Here is a 17,430-nt window from a genome sequence, read left to right as displayed (position 1 = left end):
TTCATGATGTGGTGATATTTGAACTACTACTTAAATTTTACATTTATTTTCAGGGTTCCCAGGCGTGATTGGCTGTACAGATGGCACTCACATTCCAATCATTGCTCCTTCAGTAAATGAAGGGGACTATGTGAACAGGAAGTCTTTCCACAGCATTAACGTACAGGTACATAGTTCCCCGTAGCATTTCAAACTAACAAATTATTTCATTATAGTAATGGATGCAAATTTGTGTTCTCTGCACTGTGAAGATCATATGTGATGCTGCCAACATTATCACAAATGTGGAAGCCAAGTGGCCAGGCTCTGTGAGTGGTGGTGGTGGAGGACCCCCACCTGTTTTTCGGGCCTCCGCTTTTTTTCTAGTGGCCATAACGGGTCACATTTGAGCATACAGAGTAAGCAAATATGTACTTGTAATGTGCTCAGATAATTTCAATAAGTGCTTACAGAAAGAAAATTAATGTAGCCTCTAACTGCAATTGATTTACATCGGACAAACAGACCAAGCACTATGGCTCATAATACAATTACACCTCACCTGTTCGGACTATATTTTTATATTTCATTTTTACTTGCTGCCAGGAAAGTTTGGGGCCTGTTGGGTTGCACCTGCGCTCACATCACGTCACAAAATAAAATGTATAAAATAAAAAATGACATATAATAAAATAACGTGTTAAATGGGTGGAAATCCCTAGATCAATGTTTAAATTAACACTCACGCATTGACTCTGTCGGCTATGTTTTGCCATGCATGCTCCCTTTGTTTTGCAGCTGAGGCTGTGTTACTTTTTTTCTGCAAAATTTGCATGTTATCGGCATATGCTGCCATCAGAATTTCGGCCTCAAGCGCTGTAAAATACATTGACCGCGCCTTCCTTCCCTCCGTCTCCATGGTGACTCGCTTAATCTGTGCTCCAATAATCAGGGCTTTATGTATCCTCGTGCGCGCGCTTAACTTGGGGTTAAAGGAACTCCGCGTTGATTGAACTACTTGTTATCAGCCTTTCTGAAACCGAATATTCCGAGTTGGACAGTTCGGGGTTACTCAACCCTGAGTATCGTTTTTCACTCTGAGTTTTCTAAACCGGCTTCCTGAAATAGGGCCCAGGTCTTCAGTTTACGTTTCTTTGTGAAAACAGCACAGCAAAGGAGACTCAGTGAAGTTTTGATATAAGGGATAAATCTTCTGACCAAACCTGCTGGGACTGTGTGAGGTCCTGAGGCTAAGAGTAAGGATTTATCCACAGGAGAGCTGCGTTCTTACAAACCATCCCACTGTGTAAACCTGACATCTGTGGAACAGCTGAGCTGTATGATGTGTACAAGGACACAAAACATTATTTACCATCAGATCCCGAGCCCTCCATGTGTTAATCAAGACACTGCTGCTGTGCTACATCCATAAATAATGAATAAATTAGGAGCTGAAGCTAAAAGGACAGTTTATTTGTACCATCTTCATGTCAACACATTCAAGAACATCACAGATGAAAGAAACATTAAAAACTTCCACACTACATAAAGGAAGAAACTATTTTTCTTGCTTTATGTAGAAAAACAGAAACATCAAACACCTCCAAGACTCTCTTTGAAAGAACTAAAAACCTTTATTCTCATGGTCCAATCATGAGTGAACTCCCCGATGAAGCTTTGTGTGCTAAAACATGTCAGAGTTTGAAAGGTTAAACATGAGTTTCCAAAACGTTTTGCTGGAGAACAATGAACTATTTGACTGAGTTTCAATTATTTACAGACGAGCAAAACCAGGACAGAGAAAAAAAGGACAAAACTGACTCAGTAAAACGACAGAAAATAAGATCCCATGTAAATCTGTATTATGTAGAAGTTCAGCCCAGCAACCAGTTCAGTTCAACACAAGTTTAAATGATTCTATCTGAACTCTGTGGAGCCTGATCTCAAGCTTTTTGAGTCTGACACTGAAACCAGAGGATCTTTCTGTCTCTTCAGGTTCACTGTGATCCAGTGATGAGAGTGATTTCAGCCCTGAGTGATCACGCTGATGTTTGCACAGAGCAGACAATGAGGTGAATGTTTGGGCACATTGGTAACAGTGAAACAGTTTATTAGTAACGTGGGATCGTTTGTGTTCGGAGTATGAACTGAGATTCCTGAAGCTCTTGTCACACTGGTCACAGCTGTAGTTTCCTTCCATGTGTGTACGTTCATGCTTGTTACGACTATTTGAATGTGAGAAGCTTTTGTCACAGTGTCTGCACTTGTATGGTTTCTCTCCTGTGTGGACTCGTTTGTGTGATTTAAGCTCACATGCAGTGGTGAAGGATGACCCACACTGATCACAGAGGTGCTTTTTAACCCCACTGTGAATCAGTTCATGTTGTTTTAAGTGATGCGATGTGGGGAAGCCTCTCCCACATTCTTTGCAGTATTTCAGTTTGTCTCCAGTGTGTCTACGTTGATGTCTTTTTAGGGTCTTTTGCTGACTGAAAGTTTTTCCACAAAGGTCACAACGAAAGTCTTTCCCACCACCACGGTGATGACAGGGTTGAGAACTGGATCCATCTGTGTCGCTCTGCTTCTAAACAAAGACACAAAGACAGTGTAAGTCAGTCCTTCAACACTTTTATCCTGAACGTCGCCTGAAATAAAGAGCATCTCTGCAGACGTCCAATTACATTTGACTGTTTCAGTTAACACACTCAGTTTACTGGGCTGCAATAACTACAATACTACCACCATAATACTACAGTAATACTAAAATCATAACTGAAATGAAAATCTGAATAATCACTCAGAGCTGCTTTTCCATGCAGTAGAATTGCTAACATGTTAACACAGTTTAATGAGCAGAGTTGTTCCAAACAGTCAGGCTAAAATGACAAGATAACAATATAAATACATACCTCACAGCAACTGCGCTTGTTGAGTCTCTTTCTGGTGTGGATCTGTTGGTGTTCTCTCAGGTGACGTGGAGCTTTAAAAGTCTTCTCACACAGGTCACATTTATAAGGTCTCTCCTCAGTGTGGGTAAACATGTGTTGTTTTAACTGTGTGTCTGTTATAAATTCTTTGCCACACTGTTCACAGCAGTACACAACATGTCTCGTGTGAATGCGTAGGTGTATATTTCGGTGCCCTCTCTGGCTGAAAGTTTTTCCACAGATGTCACAGCTGTATGCCTTAATTCCAGAGTGGGTAACTAGATGCCTCTGTAAGTTGCTACTGTGAGTAAAAGCTCTGCCACACTGATCACAGATGTACGCTTTAACTCCACTGTGGATGAGTTGGTGTTGTTTTAGGGAATCCTTCCAGGAAAAAGACTTTCCACACAAGTCACAGCTGAACGGTCTCTCTCCAGTGTGGATGACCTGATGATGTTTTAGGTCATCCTTCCCAGTAAAATCCTTCCCACACTCGTCACAGCTGTATGCCTTAATTCCAGAGTGGGTAAGTAGATGCCTCTGTAAGCTGCTACTGCGAGTAAAAGCTCTGCCACACTGATCACAGCTGTATGCTTTAACTCCACTGTGGATGACCAGATGACGTTTTAGTTCATTCTTCCTAGCAAAATCCTTCCCACACTCGTCACAGGTGTATGTTTTCTCTCTCTTTCTTCTGTGAGGTTTGTCGGCCTCCTGAGAGCGCTGACTTCTCGCTCCATGTTGGTCCTGCAGTGACAGAGATACAATACAAATACAATCACATAAAATATTATACAATTAAGTGGATTCAAAATATCCACATAATTGCAGGTTTTTAAACATATTACACACAAAGTCAACTACAACCCCTGAAATTGCCTTATTACTCGATGCTGAGAAGGCATTTGACCGGGTGGAGTGGGATTATCTGTTTTGTACTCTACATAAATTTGGATTTGGCCCTAATTTCATTTCATGGATTCAGTTACTTTACTCCTCACCTATGGCACGTGTTAGAACAAATTCGTTATTCTCTTCTTATTTCCCACTTCTCCGTGGTACAAGACAAGGTTGTCCCTTATCCCCTCTTCTTTTTGCATTATCAATTGAACCACTGGCGATTAAACTGCGAGCTGACAGTTGCATTAAGGGCATCTTCAGAGGTGACCAGGAGCACAAAATATCCTTATATGCTGACGACCTACTGCTGTATATGTCAGAGTCTTTATGCTCTCTTCCCCGTGCTCTTGCCATTTTTGAATGTTTTGGTAATATTTCAGGTTACAAGTTGAACCTGCATAAAAGTGAACTTCTCTGTGTCAACTCTATAGCCAGGAAGATTTCGTTTTCAGATTTTCAATTTAACGTTAAATCAAGGTATGTGACCTATCTGGGGGTTAAGGTTACCCACTCATACAAAGGTCTATATGAAAGAAACTTTGTCCCGCTGCTTAAGAATACTGAGACAGATCTTCAGAGATGGAACAATTTACCACTGTCATTAATTGGTCGCATCAATTCTATCAAAATGAACATACTACCCAAGTTCCTTTATTTATTTCAATGTATCCCATGCTACTTACCCAATAAGTATTTTATAACACTGAATAAGCATATCTCTGCATTTATTTGGAATGGCAAAAGTCCACGAATTCGTAAAGATTTCATGCAGAGGACTAGGCCAATGGGTGCTGCACACATTACTGAAGCACTTGGAACACAGGAACACCTATGCACGGCTCCTCTTTGTAGACTACAGCTCGGCTTTTAATACCATCCGGCCATACAAACTCCGTCCCAAACTCCACCAACTGGGACTTAACTCCTCTCTGTGCAACTGGATTGTGGACTTCCTCACTAACCGTAGACAGAGTGTCAGAGTGGGTAAGAACACCTCTTCCACCCTTGTGGTCAACACCGGTGCCCCTCAGGGGTGTGTTCTGAGCCCTCTGCTATACACTCTCTTCACCCATGACTGTATTTCCTCCTGCGCGTCCAATCTCATTGTTAAGTTTGCAGATGACACTACAGTGCTCGGACTTATATCCAACAATGATGAGACAAACTATAGGACAGAGGTGCAACAACTAGAGTCATGGTGCCACGACAATAACTTGGTCTTAAACACCAAAAAGACCAAGGAGATCATTGTAGATTTCCGGAAGAGGGGCCATAACAACCATCTGCCTCTCTTCATTGGCAGTGAGGCGGTGGAGAGGGTGAGCAGTTTTAAATTCTTGGGGGTAACTGTGACCGAGGACCTGTCCTGGGGCAACCATATCACCTCAGTTGTACGGAAGGCCCAACAGCGCCTCTACTACCTGAGGAGACTGCGGAGCGCACACATTCCCAGATCTCTGATGTTGAACTTCTACAACTGTGCCATCAGCAGCGTTCTGACGTATGGATTTCTAGTGTGGTTCCCCAGCTGCACCAAGGCCGATCAGCAAGCACTCCAGCGGGTGGTGAAAGAAGCTGGCAGAATTATTGGAACAAGTCTGCCAGAGATCAGTAATATCTTCCCCACTCGCTGTCTGAGGAGGGTGCACAGTATCCTGCGGGACCAACATCACCCTGCGCGCCACCTTTTCCATCTGCTGCCCTCAGGGAGAAGGTACAGGTCTATACAGGCCAGAACATCCAGACTGGCCAACAGCCTGTATCCACAGGCTGTGAGGCTCCTGAACTCTCTGCCCCCCTCTCACGGACAATAACCATATCCAACTTCTTAATAGCAATGAACTGGTCTGCATTGGTGCATCATATCTTTATTCTCTTCCCCCTCCTGCCTCCCCTCTTTCTTAAATAGATAACTATCATATCTGATATCATATCTCACAGTACAATAATATTGAATGGGTTGCATTGTTGTATTTTGTCATGTTTCTCAGGTCTTTGTCTGAATTTCTACGAACATTATTGCTAAGGATTGTCTTATTGCATTGGAGTCACACTGGGTTAAATATGTACACTTGGGTTTTAAGGGGTATTTATTATTTTCTTCTTTTTTTTGGGTTGTATGGAAGCCCCAAACGCAATTTCATTGTTCTTGACAATGACAATAAATAAATAAATAAATAAAATAAATAAAGATTAGCCTTGCCAAACTTTCAGTCTTATAATTGGGCAGCAAATATTCGTAATATGCTGTAGTGGATGAGTAATGTTACTACAGAGACTCCAGCTTGGCTCCAAATTGAGTCATCCAGTTGTGGCAAAATTTGCCTATCAGCTTTGTTGAGTTCAGCTCTCCCATTAGAACTCTACACCTATAAATGTAACCCTTTGTTGTATGACTCGCTCAGAATCTGGGTGCAATGTAGGAAAAGGTTGGGGTTACACTTAATGTCAATTAAAGCACCTATCTGCTCTAATCATATGTTCCCACCCTCCATGATGGATTCTGCCTTTAAAATATGGGAAAGTAATGGCCTTAGAAATATCAAAGACCTTTTTGTAGATGGGATTTTTGCCTCATTCACGCAGCTCCTGAAGCAGTTTAATGTTCCTCGGCAACATTTTTTTCGTTATCTACAAATTCGTCACTTTGTAAAGAGTCGATTTCCTTCATTTCCGGAACTACCTGAGGAAACTTCTTTGGATAAAATTATCAATATAAACGTTCATAAGAGAGGGGCGATTAAAGAAATCTATGCTATATTATCAGATCTTCAATCTCCTTCTCTCTTCATCCTTAAAGCACAGTGGGAGAAAGACCTTGGGATGACTATAACAGATGAACTCTGGCAATCTTTTCTCCGGAGGGTACACTCTTCTTCGATATGTGCCAGGCATGGGCTCCTGCAATTCAAGGTCCTACACCGATTACATATCTCCAAGGAAAAGTTAGCAAAGTTCTATCCAGGAGCTGACCCTCTGTGTAACAGATGTAAAGCAGAAACAGGTTCGCTCCTTCATACCTTTTGGACATGCCCCAATCTTCATAACTATTGGCTGTCTATATTTAACACTCTGTCAGAGATGTATAACGTTAAATATGATCCTTCTGCTCTAACAGCTATCTTTGGGGTGATACCTCAAGACATCACTTTGCCAAAACACTATTCGAATTCTATTGCCTTTGCTTCACTTATCGCAAGGCGCCTTATACTTTTAAAATGGAAGCAGGAAGCTCCTCCCACACATGAACAGTGGCTTGCAGAGCTCATGAGGTTTTTACATTTAGAAAAGATGAGATATACACTGGCAGGTTCAACCACCAAATTTCTTAAGGCATGGCAGCCATTCCTGATGTACATGGAAACATTTAAAATGACCACCCTATCATGACCGGATGCCATATCTCTATACCACTATCATAGTTAACTGTACACTGAATGTCCCTTATACATTTTATTTTTATATTTGTTTGTTGTTGTTTGTTTGTTTTTTGTTGTTTTGTAGGGGTTTCTTTGGTTGGTTTGTTTGTTTTCCTTCTCTATTTCTGTTATCTTTTGGGGTATTGTAAATACTGAACAGCAAACTACTGTATGTTCAATGTTTTGTTGTTAATATTCTGCTGTGACTGAAAATAAAATTTATTAAAAAAAATAAAAAATATCCACATAATTTGGCTCTTACATCCACAGTGAGGTTTCACAATTGTTAAAATATAAGCAATCAATAATAATAATAATAATAATAATATCAATAACATTGAGACACATTGCACAAATTTCAAAAACAAATCATCTCTTACAATATTTACAACAACTAAAAGTTCTGTAAATCGGTTTTTACGTGTTCATTGAAGTTTTGAATAGTTGGTAATAATTCTCTAATTTTATAAGGCAATTTATTCCACTTAAAAGTTGCTCTAAATATAACAGTTTTACAAAAAGTTACTTTTAACTCGAGCATTTACTAAATTGCAGTTTGTTGAAAACTGTGTAATATGATTATGTATTTCATCTGGATACTGCAGCTGAGCAGAAATAAATGTGTGTTTAACAGAATTGCGTTCTTTATAAATACAAGTAAGCCATAGAATATTTTAGCCTGTACAGGAAGCCAAGAAAGTTGATTATGCATTTTATCGATATTAGTATAGCATGAACATCTTAATACTAATCTGGACGCCTTATTCTGGACTAACTGAAGTCTGTTAAGATCTGTCTTATTAGCTGCTGACCAAATGATTGAACAATACTCCAGATGAGACATTACTAGTGCATTAATGACATCTTTCATAACTGAAGAAGTGATACACAAAGAGCATTTCATAGCCATAGCTATGCCTTGTCCCATTTTCTTAATAATAGAGTCGATGTGCTGAGACCATGAAAGGTGGTGATTTATGGTAACTTCTTATGAGCGCCTGCAATCGTTCTGGTGCTGTGACATGAAAACAAACACTGACCCGAGACTCTGGCACACAGTTTTGCCTCTTTTGATCATTTTAATGTGCGATTAGTGTACGATCAGGGTGCCTTTCATGTAGGGCTGGGCTATATCATACCGTTCACAGCAATACCGGTATAAATCAAATCAAATCAAAATCAAATCACTTTTATTGTCACATCACATGTGCAGGTACATTGGTGTGACAATAAAAGTGATTTGATTTTGATTTGATATAATGTTGGGCAACGATGAGAAAATGAAATATTACAATAGAATATGGGTAAAACGCGCATGCGCAGTGCCTTTGTTTTCACACACACATGGAGGAAAAAGCATGGCGGCGACGGAGAATGAGAAGGGTGAAAGCGGATCATTGAATGAAACAGATGAACCAGAATTGGTTTGTAAAAATGCTTCAACTTCAGTGGTGTGGAACTGGTTTAGCTTTCGTACATCAGATACACAACAAAGCACTATTTGTGGTAGAGCATGCTAGCAGGCCGTCGTTATTACCGTGTTTTTTGGAAAATACGGCACACTTAAAATCAATCCTTTGATTTTTCTGAAAATCGACGGTGCCCCTTATAATCCTGTGTGTCTTATGTAGGAATTGTTGTTTACCAAACTGTTGTTGGAAGAAGTTGCTGTTGGAGGCAGTTTTGGTACCATTCTTTATTCATGGCTGTGTTTTTGGGCAAAATTGTGAGTGAGCCCACTCCCTTGGATGAGAAGCAACCCCACACATGAATGGTCTCAGGATGCTTTGCTGTTGGCCTGACACAGGACTGATGGTAGCGCTCACCTTTTCTTCTCCAGACAAGACTTTTTCCAGATGCCCCAAACAATCGGAAACAGGCTTCATCCGAGAATATGACTTTGCCCCAGTCCTCAGCAGTCCATTCACCATACTTTCTGTGGAAGATCAATCTGCCCCTGATGTTTTTTTGGGGGGAGAGAAGGGGCTTCTTGCTGCCCCTCTTGACACCAGGCCGTCTTCCAAGAGTCTTCGCCTCACTGTGCGCGCAGATGCGCTCACACCTGCCTGCTGCCATTCCTGAGCACGCTCTGCACTCCGATCCTGCAGCTGAGCCCTCTTTAGGAGACGATCCTGGTGCTTGCTGGACTTTCTTGGATGTGCTGAAGCCTTCTTATCAAGAATTGAACCTCTTTCCTTGAAGTTCTTGATGATCCAATAAATTGTTGATTTAGATGCAATCTTAGTAGCCACAATATTCTTGCCTGTGAAGCCATTTTTATGCAACGCAATGATAGCTGCACGCGTTTCTTTACAGGTCACCATGGTTTACAATGGAAGAACAATGATTTCAAGCACCACCCTCCTGTTAACATGTCAGGTCTGCCATTCTAACCCAATCAGCCTGACATAGGCTGTATCCCAATTCAGGGTCTGCAGCCTTAAAGGCCGCATTATACGGCCGATTACGTCACGGTAACAGCGAGGCTGTCCCAATTCAAAGGCTGCTCAAAATGATTTTTTTCATATCACGATATGTTTTTTTCATTTCAGGCGATAACGATATCTATCACGATATAAGCCAAATAACTATATTTGTAAGATTTAAATGTGCCGTTGCTTACAAGTAAAATGTGAAATAATCAGCAGCTTGTTTTTATTTTATATATTTATTTCCCATAATAAGTTCAACAGGGTAGATGTACTTAAGGAACATGAGACTTTTTCAGATAAATAAAGGCAAATATTGCAAACTACACAAAAGGCAGCCGCTAAAGAGTTTAAGTTTCAAAATAGAACAAACAAAACAGGCTACTAAATTGTCAATTCCACTTAGAAACAAAATATTAATTCTTAAAATAAATCTTAGTTTGTTTTACAGAAGAACAGACAAAATTGACTAACTTTTGTCAATATCAAATAAACTGAGAACTAAAAGGAAATTCTCAATCTCTCCTTGTTGTATAGCTTAGCTTTTCAAACAGTTTTAACAGTTACTTTAGTCTGACAAAAGCCGAATGACAAATTAGCGCTTCCAGTCAGAGACTGAGCATGCACTGGTTTATTGTATTTCCAGACTTGCTTTCAGTACAATTTACAGTGAACGCTACTCTGTTTTTGTCAGACTTGAAATAGCCGAAATACCTTCACACTACGGAACTTCTATGGCTTTTCCGTTCGACAATCTCTCCGGCATTGGAACCATCATCTGTTTTCTCTTCAGTCACGCTCTCGGTTGTTTTTTCTCTAGTCTGCACACTCATTTCCTCCATTACCCGGGCGGTACGGTGGCTGGCTGCTTCCCAAACAAATACACATGTGCGGCTTGGCACTTGTGCTGTACGTAACAAGTCACGTGACGTGACGCTGCGGCTGTGATTGGTTCGGCTCTGCACTACTTAATTTGGATTGGCTGTTCTTTTTTTTCTTCTTTTTTCCTTTTTTTAAGAGGACAAGAGCAGTGAGGTCTATCGCAATAGTTTAATTTTTCTATCGAGAAAAAGTTATATCGCAGTACATATCGTTATCGTTTTATCGCCCAGCTCTAGTTTAAAATAACTAACTGTCTGTCCTGAATCAGTCTTATTAGGTAATGTTCAAATAATTGTATCATTCCAGTGTTTTCAGTGTGGGAGAAAGTACTCAGGGCCTTCAAGTTACACACTATGAAAGGCAGAAACAAGTTTAATATTCAGAAACCTAAAGTCTGTATCAGCAGCAGAATGGAGCTAAAAATAAATGTTTGTTTCAGTTCTATGAAGCTTTGAGTATTTTGGATTAGTAGCACTGCTGTGTTTGTTGCTGTAATTGTTTATATGCTTTATATATTCTGTGGTAAGTTGATCTATAGTGTTACATCATATTCTATAAGGATGTTATGTGTTTGTATACTTTCTGCCCAGTTTGACCCATTTAGCAGAAGTCAGCCTGTTTAACCCTTTAAGACCTACCATAGAACCAAGTCCGCCAGAGCTTATATTATATTTTTACATGCTGTGGAGCCATTTTTGGGAGCATTTCAAGTTGCTATACATCAATACAACCATTATAGCCCAGATTTTAATAATATGTATTCATTAAGTGCATAGTAACTACATAAATTGCAAAAAAGTGCAATAAACTACAAAAAAATTGAAAATCGTTTTTGATTTTTTAACATATATTTGTAGTTAGAGAAATTTAAGAGGCTTATCCCTCAAAACTGTAAATACAAAAAAGTTGCACAAAATAGTTTCCCAACACAGGAAATTTATTTTGAGTGTCTTCATAGTTTTATTTTTGAAATACACCAATTTTTATACACTGCAGGAAAAACGAAAATAAATATTATACTGCAAATTTGCAAAAAAGCAGCATATGCATCAAAATAAACTATTTCCAGCAGTGCAATATGAGTCCTAAGCATCCCAGAAACGACACAGAAAGTCATAAAGTCAAAGATAACTTTTAAAAAGAGCAGTATAGGCCCTGAGGCCCTGATCGCAAAAAAGACTACATTTCCGCGAAAATGACGTCACTTCCGGTTTCGGGCAGGTAATGGCGGAAATGCAAAAGTTCGCGCTGACGTCTATTCCAACGTAGGAAGTGTTATGAACAGCTGATCGGATCGGCAAAGCATGTTTCTGGAATATTATGTTTTTGTTCCTGCAAGCGCTTTTTATGCAGTTTTTGCAAAGCTTTATGTGGAAGGAAACCGTGACCGAGGACAAGCTGATGGCATAAGATGTAAGTATAACTCCTCCGGTTTCATATGCAAAAAAAATTTTTGCGCTAGCTTACGTGGTTGCAGTGCTACTGGGATTTAAAAATAGTTACGCATAACAGAGCGTTCCCGCTCCGATCGGCTCTAAAGGGTTATGGCTCTGATATCTATTCTGTATGACTTAAAGCAGTTATGACATGGTCTGATTTTCTCACCCAATAAAGGAATATTTAATATATCAGTCTACTCTTCATTCTATCAGACACAGTTATCACAGCTCGTACATTTGCTTTTTACACAGATATGTAAGCATTGAGCCAAATTTAGTAATGCCAACAAATTAAAGGAACAATATTTGTCTCTTATATATGATACATCTATATATACACTGTCAAAGATACTTGTCTTTGAGTGAAGTGATTAACATAATAACTATATTATTGGCCATATTATAGTTACGTTACCAAAGTGAGATGACTTTAGTCTCATGAACAACATTAGCTAATTGTTATTTACCAGCTAAACTTAAAATGACTGTTCAGTACAGAAATGAAGCCCAACAATCATGTCCAAGAACACCACTTTCCCATCATCTAGATGTTTATACCATATGTCATCTGTAACATGATTTAGAGCTGAGCTGGTAAAATGACCAGCTTGGTTCAGTGAAGAAAAATGTCTGATTGTAACCTGAGGGTTTTTTACATTAAGAAAAAGGCACCAAACATCAAACCTATTTAAGCCTAAACAGTAACACATGAAAGTAGAGCAGGGCGATATGACCAAAAATATTTATCACGATATACATTTGAAAATTTGTGATAACAATATAACTGACGATGTAATTGACGCGAGACAAAATACTTTACAACTCCACAACTTTATTAGTGCAAAACACCCATCAATATATTTTCACTTAAACAAGCAGCTGTTTTTTTTATGTGCATTAAAGTTATATAAAAATTTAACAGTGCAAATGCAAATTGCTTGCTGACAGTTTAACCAAAAGGATTTTCCAGAGGAAATTGGCTGACATTTGCTCCAAGGCATTTGTATTTTCACTGTTAAATTTTTATATAACTTTAATGCACATAAAAAACAGCTGCTTGTTTAAGTGAAAATACATTGATGGGGTTTTTTTGCACTGATAAAGTCGTGGAGTTGTAAAGTATTTTGTCTAGTGTCAATTTTATCGTCAGCTATATTGTTATCGCAAATTTTCAAATGTATATCGTGATAAATATTTTTGGTCATATCGCCCTGCTCTGTCTGTCACCTTCTGTGTTGAGCTCATTGTTTTCTCTGTAGTGGCTGAGCTGAGTCCAAGTAGCTGAAAATGTTCCTCTGCTGCTCCGTCAGACTCTTCTCCTCCTGCTGATCAGCTGGGACACAAAACAGATCTTTGTTAGGCTCCACACTGCACTGAAGAGTCAAAGTGTCTCATATGTTCATCTGACAACAAAAACAACAAATTTTTGCTTCCCGAGGTGTGCAAACAGACACAAAAGGTTTGAGCACCGATACCAAATTTAGCAGTATGGCAGACCAGTAGCAGGAGAGACTGAGGCCTGTTATTAGAATCAAATGCCCAGTGGGCCGACACACCGATTTGCAGCGTTAAGACAAAGACAGCTGTGTTTTATCCTGGAATACATTTATTTTACATTTTCTTGAAATGTTTTTCATTATAGCACTTTTACCTCCAACTAGGGGTGCAACGATACACAAAATTCACAGTTCAGTTCTGTTCGATACTTTGGTGTCACGGTTCGATATTTTTTCGATACAAAAAAAAAAATGTTCATGCCTTTTTAATTAGTCATTTATTAACATTATAAATATATATTTTAACTCAAAAGTACAGTTTTTAAATTTAATGTTGATGAAACAACAAAAATAAATAAATAAATCTGATTGAAGAATCACTCATCTTTGGAAAAGAGAGTTTATTACAGAGAAATGGCTCTTTCCAAAATAAAAGCTATTCTATACGCTTCTTCTGGGCTATATTCTCAGCAGCATATTAAACATATCAGGTCCCCATAAGGAGAATCATGTGCTAACGGCTGCCTAAATGACTCTGGTAACGTTTGTGGCATGTGTGCTTGTTGTTTTTGTCTGCTTCCACTTGTCTTTGCACTAGGATGATGTCGGCATAAATGTGTAGTCATATTCATTGTGTTCCCACTAGTGCTGTCAGCGTTAAACTCGTTAAAATGACGTTAACGCCATAACGCTGCAAATCTCCCTTAACGAGTTACCATGGATCGTGTGCGTGGGGCTGGACGGCATCAACATGTTAACGAGCTAACTGCGATAACGCACTAGTTCCCACCAATTGAGCATTGCGTGGCACATCGGACATACTGTTTTACTTTTGTCCATGACGCGCTTACCATCAGGGTCATGCTTCACATGAACATCACGATAGTTTCAAACGCCAGATCTGAATGAAGGTGGGGGAGGTTCAATTTCGGGTAGCGTTGAGGCAGTTGCCATATTGCAACGAGCTTGGCTTCTGTCTTGCTAGCTTGCGCTGCGCTCAGTGGATCTGCACTCGACAGTGCAGCCTAGGCGGGGTAGTCGAACACAGATCTACTGAGCGCTCAACACAGACAGCATCGTTGGAAGAAAAGTTGATAAAACAAATAAAAGATTTTGTATTGTTCGATACATATGCATACCGAACCGAAAGCACTTTATCGAACGTATTTGTTTGTTTTGTTTTTTTAAAAACACACTCCCTTCACCTCTTCTACATTCTTATGTTTCTCCCAGAGCAGATCTGAGGGGCAGCCCCTCAGTCATACACATATACTTTTAATCTCACCCTTAAGGGGTGGTCCCCAGGAGTTTCACAGCATGGTTTAGAACAGTGGTTCTCAAACTGTGGTACACATACCACTAGTAGTACTTAGTCTCTCTCTGGTGGTACACGGAAAATCTCAATTTTTTTTTTAAAGACTAAACAATATGTAATTGTGGAGGTATGCAAAGATGACACAAGCGTTCCCGGGGCTCTTCTGGGAGAGAGGGTGGACCAGAAAACGTCTCCCCGAGCATGAGTCCTCTATAAAGAGCAGCTTATTGCCAGTGGTTGCGGCCACTCCTGCAAGTGAGTAGTAACCCTTTGCAGCCAGCAACAGTGAATTGGTGAAGCCAGCTGTCGGAGGAAGACTTGAGTGAAGAGGAATCCGCCTTCATCTGTCTCTAGCAAGGACAGTGTGCTCTACATGAGCTCAAGAGCAATACCGTCGCCCAGACCCGAGAGAGAGGGGTTTCTCGGTCCGAGGGAGTAGCGCCGTAGACGTGGACAAAATTGTTGGTACCCTTCAGTCAATGAAAGAAGAACTGACCAGGGTGTCACTGCAGTTTGTCACACTGCGCACGCGCAAACACAAATGTCAGCGAAAAAGACGGCGCAGCACATGTGTGTGATCTGGACACAAGCGATGGGAGCACAACTTGTAGAACTTTGGAAAGCTCATTCGAGCCTTTTCGATGTGGCCTCACAAAATTATCACGACCACAACAACCGTGAAAATAGTTGGATCTACACTGCTGCTCAATCACAGCTGCCTGATCAATGTTTTTCATTAGCAATTTAGCAAAGCTGATGGTGGTGGTGTGTCTGTGTGAGTGAAAGACAGAGAGGGAGAGCGAGCGACAGAATTTCCGTTATAACCTTCATTTTATGGACGCACAGTGTGAGCACTCAGGTCGCATCAGAGCATCGGGCCGTATAGTGTGAGACCTGCATCGTGACCTATGAACTTCTAACCCCTGCGAGTCAACGTACAGTTTGAGTAGGAGCTGAATCGCGCGACTGAAAAAAATCGCAGTGTCTGCCCAGCATTAGCCCACGTATACTACGCGATGCACGACGAAGGCCAAAATCGGGCCGATCGCCAAAACGGTCGCACGACTCAAAAATCGGCTCAAAATGGGCCAAAAATCGCACAGTGTAAGCCCAGCATAAGCCCAGCATTACACACACCCAGCTGTGGTTTCCTGTTTTGCTACACTCTGGAGAGCCTCGCCTTTAACGGTCTTCTCTCACAGAGAGCAACAGAAAGCGTCCTTCAGAAAACTTCGATAAACTCAAGATTGACTGAACAGTTCAAAGTTACCTTGACACTTACCTTTAGATGTGAGAGGTAGTGATGTGTCGAAGCTTCGAAGCGTGTCGAGTAATCTCGGGGGAATTTTTGTGACGCGCGTATCGAGGCTCGCTTTGATTACGTATGCAGTGACGTTCGAGGCCTCGTGGGCAGTCCGTACCACGTGACTGATTCAGGAACTGGCTCGCCGGTTCGCGCCAGATTCGAAATAAAATGGGCAGCAAAACACAGCTGATTCCCTCATCACGCTGTGTTGTGGAATTGGATTACCTACGTGCTACACAGTCACTTGAGCATTTCTTCTTCGATGGAACCAGCAAGGAAGAGATTTTTTTTCTCTTCTAATAAAGTATGCACACAGTAATAAATATCACAAATGATAAGTACCATAATATAAATAAACAACACTACAGATCCTATAATGTCTTTTAGTTTATTAAAAAGTGGAGCGCCACACAGTTTGTGTCATTATCCAGATGTACATAAGCATGATTACACAGTTACTAGGGGTGGGTTTTGATTATCGATTAAAATCGATTCTAGCTTGAATAACGTGATATTGATTCATTAAAATCCTGAATCGATTTTTAATATAAATTTATTTTGCCCCAAACGCCAGAATCTCAGGTTAAACTTCACTAAATTTCAACAACCACCAAACAGCTAAAACAGTAAATGACAGCAGATACACGTAGGCTATTATGCACAAAGACGTAAACACAAAGCGCGGACCCGCCGACACATCAGACTCAGTGAGATGTGGCCTTTCTCACCCGACGGCACGGACACGGTTAGGGCCGAAATCCGACAGCTCGCTGGTTCTGATCTGTCGGCGGGCCTTGTGTTTTACGCCCTTTTTGCGCTGATTCTGAAGCTGTAGGTTTTACCTCTCCAAACAATATTGACTGAACCAGCAGCAAAAGAAGATCCAAACTACGCTTCACATAAACATAGCCATGAATTCCCTCTGACTTTTGCTATTTTGCTTCCACCACGATAAAATCACACGTCATGCACAGCTCGTGGTCTCTCTCTGTACTCCAAGAACAGTTTCCCGTCTAAAAATCAGTTTTCTGCATTATTCACTTGCTTGTTATGCACAAGTCTACCGTTGTTTACAGCGCTGTCGGTCGCTGTTTTTTTCCCTTTTACTTACTTCCAAAAAGAAAACCTAATTTCTGCTGTTCAGTAGGCTACATGAAGTGTGATTTTATCAGTAGGCTACTGAACAAATGTAAACTTTTTAAAATTATGCAAAATGCAAAACGCTTAGCCGTGTCTCTAAACCTCTGTAACTTTTCTCTGCTTCACTTCAGCAGCATCAGGTAATGTTCATATGTTGATTAATGGTTTTCTTTCGTTTTTGATCTACTGCAGAATATT

The 17,430-nt window shown here is 40.4% G+C and overlaps 2 protein-coding genes across 2 annotated transcripts in view; one reads left to right on the top strand and one right to left on the bottom strand.

The window, feature by feature from the left end:
• Nucleotides 1–17,430, top strand: part of LOC147322323 (uncharacterized) — a 333,216-nt gene that overhangs the window by 222,287 nt on the left and 93,499 nt on the right. The gene's annotated exons all lie outside the window — the stretch shown is intronic.
• LOC147322327 (uncharacterized) lies at nucleotides 1,432–16,162 on the bottom strand. The gene is made up of 3 exons (XM_086306907.1): nucleotides 16,069–16,162; nucleotides 2,889–3,653; nucleotides 1,432–2,563 (listed from the first exon to the last, which is right to left on the bottom strand). The coding sequence occupies exons 2-3, from the start codon at nucleotides 3,018–3,020 to the stop codon at nucleotides 1,871–1,873; spliced, it is 825 nt and encodes a 274-aa protein (XP_086163033.1). The 5' UTR covers nucleotides 3,021–3,653; nucleotides 16,069–16,162; the 3' UTR covers nucleotides 1,432–1,870.

Source organism: Aulonocara sp. 'chitande type north' Nkhata Bay, linkage group LG9 (genome assembly GCF_057382095.1).
Source record: "Aulonocara sp. 'chitande type north' Nkhata Bay isolate Kocher_YH1m ecotype deep benthic linkage group LG9, A_spYH_male_GT1.1, whole genome shotgun sequence".
Classification (NCBI taxonomy): Eukaryota; Metazoa; Chordata; class Actinopteri; order Cichliformes; family Cichlidae; genus Aulonocara; species Aulonocara sp. 'chitande type north' Nkhata Bay.
Note: the sequence above shows the minus strand (reverse complement) of the source record. Positions and strands in the feature narration are given on the sequence as shown.